The sequence below is a fragment of the Nannobrachium achirus genome (genome assembly GCF_963921795.1).
Source record: "Nannobrachium achirus genome assembly, chromosome: 7".
Lineage (NCBI taxonomy): Eukaryota > Metazoa > Chordata > Actinopteri > Myctophiformes > Myctophidae > Nannobrachium > Nannobrachium achirus.
Window position 1 is genome coordinate 8,146,316 of NC_137816.1, and position 6,848 is coordinate 8,153,163.

General features: G+C 43.9%; 1 protein-coding gene across 1 annotated transcript in view; it reads right to left on the reverse strand.

Moving 5' to 3' along the window:
* The window catches only part of abhd17c (abhydrolase domain containing 17C, depalmitoylase), a 59,820-nt gene extending 53,427 nt beyond the window's left edge, over window positions 1-6,393 (reverse strand). Inside the window, exon 1 of the mRNA XM_080729429.1 lies at window positions 5,529-6,393. Within this exon, the coding sequence (XP_080585555.1) occupies window positions 5,529-6,013 (485 nt within the window). The 5' untranslated portion in view covers window positions 6,014-6,393. The remainder of the gene's footprint in view (window positions 1-5,528) is intronic.
* Between the last annotated feature and the right edge of the window lie 455 nt (window positions 6,394-6,848).

Below are 6,848 nucleotides of genomic sequence, written 5' to 3' on the forward strand. Positions count from 1 at the left end.
TCTTACACATTTCAATCCAACAGCACTACGGATTGTGAAGTGTTGGGGGAAAAAATTATAAAGTTCTCATTCACTGTATTATGTTAAAAGGATTTACCATTTTCTCACCGCTGAGGCACTCAGTCAGCAGTTCAACAACCGCATGCAGTTCTAAGGAACACATTTATTTGAGGTTCTCTTGAAATAATTAGAAAGTAGATGACCATGCAGTTGACGGAATTTAAGCCAGGGCCATTTCCGTGCACTGTGCACATACCTAAAGCATGGAAAAGTGGCTCGGTTCCATGCAGAAAGCACATTAATTCCATCCCGTGATGAATTTACTCCAACCAGCTTGCCCACATCCATCCGGTATCACAATCTTATGCATTTCGTGACAACTCAGTTGAGGACTATGCAAGTATAAGCAGACGAACTATGAGCTATATAACAGACAGTGTCTGATATCCAGGGGTTGACAGTAAGGTCTCAGAGGCACTTGCCCGTCGGGCAAGTGCAGGCCATATTCTACTTGCCCTCAGGTCTTGGCCACTTGCCCCCCCCGCAGCGATGGAAAGTATATTTACTTAAGTACTGTACAATACGTTTACTTCTACTCCACATCTTGGATCCTAATATTGTACTTTTACTCCACTACAATTATTTGAAAACTTTAGTTACTAGTTACTTACTGCAGATATACATTATAATATTATAAGACATATGTAAACCACTTTTGCTTGTAAAAGAGTATTTCTATATTGCAGTATTGATACTTTTACTTAAGTAAAACCTTTGAGTACTTTTTTCTACAACTACCCCCCCGGCCCCCCCCCCCCCCAACACACACACACACACACACACACACACACACACACACACACACACACACACACACACACACACACACACACACACACACACACACACACACACACACACACACACACACACACACACACACACAAAGGAAGAAGAAAATAAAATAGTCTTGCTTGTTTCTCTCTCACAAACAAAACCTGGCAACGCTGGACAGCAGACCATCAGACCATCAGAGTCGGAGATGTGTTTATGTTAGTTGTTAGCACAGAACGCTAACAAGCAGGCTGCCCTGCAGTGCACATGCATGCTGCTCATGATTAAATACATTATGTAGCGCAATACAGGGAGGGAAACATCGGGAAAGCACTGTTGATAGCATGGAAAATAGACGCTTCACTCGTAAAATAGACGCTTCGCGCCGTTCGCGGACATGTCAATGTTTTAGCGACTTTTGCGGTAATAGTTCTGTCTTCTTTCACTTTCTCCCCAACGTTTGGTGACCTGTGCTTCAGCACGTAAAGTGCGTGCATTAATCTGGCCATGCTGTAGCATAATGTGAGTGTGTATGCCTTGTAGATTCGCTGTTTTTGACGGCGCTCACATAGCCACTGGCTGGCGGCTGCCTGCACGCGCGTTCGTTCAGTGTGTGTGTGTGTGTGTGTGTGTGTGTGTGTGTGTGTGTGTGTGTGTGTGTGTGTGTGTGTGTGAGTGTGTGTGGGGGGCGTGTGGAGGGACTTCGGAGGGAGAGAGAGACGGACAACTAGCCCTGTAGCCCCTGTTCAAGTATAGGCACACATCTCATTATTATGTTGCTCAAAATGTGCACTTGCCCGTTCGGGCAACCCAGTAGCACAATTCACCTGCCCGACCTTTTTATTTACTTACCCCGGGCAGTCGGGCAACCGTTAGTGTCAATCCCTGGATATCTATGTAAATTTTACAGGTAGAGTCAAATGTCAATGGAAATTGGAGGAATGACAATGCATATGTGCATTCAAAGGATCCATAATGCTGAATTACTCAGCATTGACCGTGAGACATTTTGCTTACATGAGATGAGATCAGCAATTAGCTTCAGCCTCAAAAAATACAAATACAGACAGAAGCAGCTTACAGTGTTACAATTTTAGCAGGACTGCATTTTGTTTGGCATTACTAATGAACAACATAGTTAGAACCTAATTAGTCATTACTCCTTCCCTTTGTTTACATACTTGCTTTAGGTTTCCTTCAAAGAAGAAAAGGGAGCAGTGGCTTACTTCAGACACATGATGCACAGAGGAGGACAGAAGATGAAAGTAGATAAAAGTCTTCTTTAATGATAAATAGGGCATATCAAAATAAAAAGAATGCCATGAAACACTGACTGGTTTCAACCATGCAGAGTATTCCTCAGAGTGTGAGTGGAAAGAATCCATACTCACTGCTAAGATTATGGCAAACGTATTTAAAACCCACGCCACATTTTAGGCTTATGATGCAACTTGGATAAAAAGAAAATAACGACAGTCATTTTTGGGGTTGGATTACCTCTCAAGCAGGTTTTGTACTAAAATGAAAACCACCGTTTTTTTTTGGATAGGGGCACAGTTGCCCCTATCCATACCAAACTTTGCACACACTCCTTGGCTGGCAAACCACTACCTCCACCCCTCATTTCTCACATGCCCCTCTTCTAGCGCCACCATAAGGTTGCCGACCTGAGGGTCGCTTACAGTATCTCCCGATTAGGGAGTCTTACTGGAAATAATACATTCCATTTGTAAAGCACTTTACATTTGTCACAGATCTTAAAGTGCCAAATACCTGGATACAGCTGCTCGCTCTCGCTGATAAGCACTTCATTCAAGGCAGCTGATAGTGGCTGCTGCCCGAGACACACAAACCACCTACTATAAGAGTGGAACTCCATATTGCCAAACAACTGCTTGCAAATGATTAGCATAGGCAACCTAACAGCTTCATCATGATGAAAACGCCCCAACTACAGCAGCCAGTCCAAACACTAAAAAATGAAAAACAACATCAGAGTCTAGAAGGTTCCTTTCCATCAATAATATGCAAACAAACTTAGCTGAGAAATTAATGCTTGATGAAGTCATCTTGCATTGTTAACTTTATTTTTTCCCTGCTGCAAGCACAAATCTTAAGTCAAAACATTAAATATACCACATAAGACAATCTTGGTCCATATTCTACTAATTATTCAAAGATAACAGGCGTGGGTGTCCATCAACCAGCCTAAACAAAACAAATATTGAAAAGTGCCACCAGCAGCATGCAGTTAATTAACTAGCCAGGGTGATTTTACATCCGCCTACTACTTACCAAATAATTGCTGTCAAGTAGACAGCAATTATTATTAATTATTACAGCAAGTAGACAGGCCTGTGTCTTGGCCTGTATTTTACACAAGAGTACCAGAACGCTCAACTCAAAACACAGTCACCCTAGGCGCAATTCCGGCAAACTCTGAGCAGTCTCTAGTACTACCTGGTATTCCTAAACGTAACATCAGTAAACTATACCTAGACCTGTCCTAACCTCATCCTCAGGCTGTACAATAACAGCTCATCTTAAGGCGTTAACAAGATCCATTACCTGGTATGGGAACTGTACGGCACAAGAAAGGATCAGCCTACAAAAAGTAGTGTGATCGGCAGAGCGAGATATTTTGTATTTTGTTTTATTATTTGAATAAAAAGCATTCTTGGACTGACATCTCGTGGCATTAAGATTTGTTGCCCTCTGTACTCGACCATTAATTAACTGCTTTGACTTGGGGGTCAGCACTCGTCATAGTAACATTCACTCTAACATTTGTATTTATTAAATAACAGCAACGCACCAACTGCAACAGAAAATGATCTCCAAAAACTGTCAGCCTTTCACACCAAGAGCTTACGGAAAATACAGACAATATTCTGGCCCAAAACCATCTCCAATCAACACCTTTTTGCCTGTGTAAACAGGACAACCTTCCTACCATCCTTATGAGAGGCGGTGGAATTGGATCAGGCATGTAATCCGTAGAGACATCACCCAAACTGCCCTTCACTGGACACCAGACGGCAAACGTAAAAGAGGTCGACCCAAGAACACCTGGCGTAGGACAGTGGAGGGAGAGATGAAGACCCTGCATCACACCTGGGGTTCTATAGTGTGCCAATTGTAGTCCTACAGCGGACATGTTTTGGGTCAAACACAGGTGTTATGATTGGAGTAGAACATTAGTTCTATGCCAATCAAACAATGTGAAACGCCTGTGTTTGACCCAAAATACACCCTGGCCACAATAGGCGATGTAAATGGCATGAATCTGCAGACACCGGAAGTGCTGTGGTTAACGGAAGTTACGTTGTGCATTGCAGTCCTCCGGTGAAATTCTCCGGGTGGAAGTAGCACCGTTTCATGCCGTTTCAGCCTATGGTCGTAAACAGGCTTTTCTCTTCGCAGATGAGTAAGCCTGGCTACGTGAGGCTCAGGCTACCCAAAATATGGCTGCTGTAGGACTACAATTGGCACACTCTATAAAGACACTGGCCCAAAACCGACAGGAGTGGAGATCCTTTGTTGCTGCCCTACATGCCAGCCGGCATCAAAGGCAGTAAGTAAGTAAGAAAGTAAGTACCAACTGCAATGCAGCTGTCAATGTTGCTATAATCATGTGCTCAGGGAAGAGGTTTACATGTTTTGTGCTGCTATGAATACTATTCGGTCATGTACGTAGTGGTCTGAAAAAGAGGCTGTGGGAAAAGGAATACATTTCCGGCCATAACTTTCAAATGGATATGATACTATGACAAGAGCAGTAATTAATTTGGGTGAATAGTGAATATGTCACAAATAATTACTAGACTTCTGAGATAAACCCCTACGCCAGGGGTCAGTACACTTTTTGAAATGATGTGCCATGTCTTTATTTTCTAGATAGTCAGTGTGTCAGTTTTAATGACATGCCATAAAAATTTCTGACATATTTTGATTGGCAGCACATTGTTATAACTGAATAATGAATGTATAAGTATGTGAATAATGAATGAAGAAGTAGGTGTATGTGCAGGATGTAATTTGCTGTAAATTAGGTAACTTAATTTAATTTAAATATATTTGATGCACCCATGTGCATACGGTTGCCTACCCCTGCCCTACACGAAAATGCATTGAGTGTCCTATGACTGTGTACTCTATACATGGCGTATACATGCAAAACTCTAACTTCCATGCTGAGTGGTATAAAACAAACCATAACATATCACGTCACCACCACCAACACTACAACATAGCCTATCGGAGACAATTGATTGGGGCAGTGCTGTGCAACTCTGCTGTGTAGGCCAGTTGCCATGGTAACCGTACTCATAATAGTGATGGTGGTGTGAAGACATCTTTATCATTGCCAGTGTAAGCCTGCTGACTGTTTGAATGTGGTAAAACAGCAAATGGGCTAAACGTATCCTAATCGCGTTGTCTATACTTGTTGGAATGCACCGGCTTAGGGAAGCCGGTGTAAATTGAACAGTGACTTCACTTATGAGATACTTAAAGTGGTTCCTGTGTAAATAAGCCGTAACGCTTACTAGGATCTCAGTTTAGTTTACCTTGTACCAGTGATATGTGCTTGTACTTTTTTCTATCGCAAACTGTTAATAAACTATTCAATCAATCTCTGACAGCCAAGTGAGCCAACACATCAAATGCACAAGTCACGGTTCCCAAAAACTCACTTGTTCCTCAGCACCTGCCACGCCGCCTCGATGTCCGCGTACAGGTTCTTCTCGGACGGCTTGCCGCTGCTCACCCCGTAGCCGGAGTAGTCGTAGGAGAACACGTTGCAGTTGATCCTGGAGCCGAGGCCTATGTAGAAGCTGCACATCTGGCCCAGGTCCACGGCGTTGCCGTGGGAGAACAGCAGCGTGTAGCGGCTGTTCGGCGCGCAGCGCACGAACATGCAGCCGACGCGGTTGCCCCGGCTGCTCCTCGTGCTGAACACCTCGACGGCGTCCAGCTCCCGCTGCGAGTACTGCCAGTCCGCCCGCTCCGTCAGGTGCAGCGAGGCGACGCCGCTGGCGTCCGTGTGCACCTGGTAGGTGGGCTCCGGGGGGAGGAAGGCCAGCTTGGCCGCGATGCGGCCGGGGCAGGGCGGGCAGCAGAACAGCCAGCACAGCTCGCCCAGAGAGAAACCGTTCATCCTGGGGCCTTGTTCTGGCATTTATTTGGGGCTCGGGGAGTTGACCCGATATTCAACAAGGGCCAACAAATAAACGTTTAGACAAATATCGACTTCCACCCCGGTGCAATTTGTGTTTAGTTGCCTGGTTAACTTGGTGGTGGTCCTCGGCAGGTGGCTCGCTCTAGCAGCTAGCTTAGCACACTAGCTGGCAACTGGTTACTAGCAGCTGCATTCACACACTGCATCTATTAAATGTGTGATATTCTCTCTCCAAATAAACGCGCGGTGTCCGAGTCCACGGGAATACAGTGCGAAACAAAATAATGCCGCAAAACGAGCGGTTTCGGTGAAATTCCTCGGCTTGTTTCAACCATATCTTGCTATACGTTGGGTTTTGTGGCTAATGCAATGTAAGCGGCCATGTCTCTCAATCAACACTGCAGCCCAATAAAGGATTTCCGGGAGATCCGGATATCCTGTTGAGATTACAGCTGCTGCAGTGATGACGTCACTTCTTTATTTTTTTAAATGAAGACAATCATTTATTGTCACTTGTGGAAAAAGCACTCACAAGTAAATGCATCAATACTGCAATGTAGAAAGTTAAAAAGCCTGTATTTTTCTTTTATTCTCTCTTATTTTGTTTTGATTAGATGTGCATGCTCCTAATTTGCTTATTATTTATTGTAAATCTGCCAAACTGAATTATTATAAAAATTATAATTATTCAAAAAATATAAGAATAAATACTGTATCGTAGCTTAGTGCAGTGGTTCTCGACCCTTTCAGGCCGCAATCCCCCGAAATAATCATATTTGAACTGAGAACCCCCCAAAGCGACCATATTTGAACTGAGGACCCCCCCAAAATGATC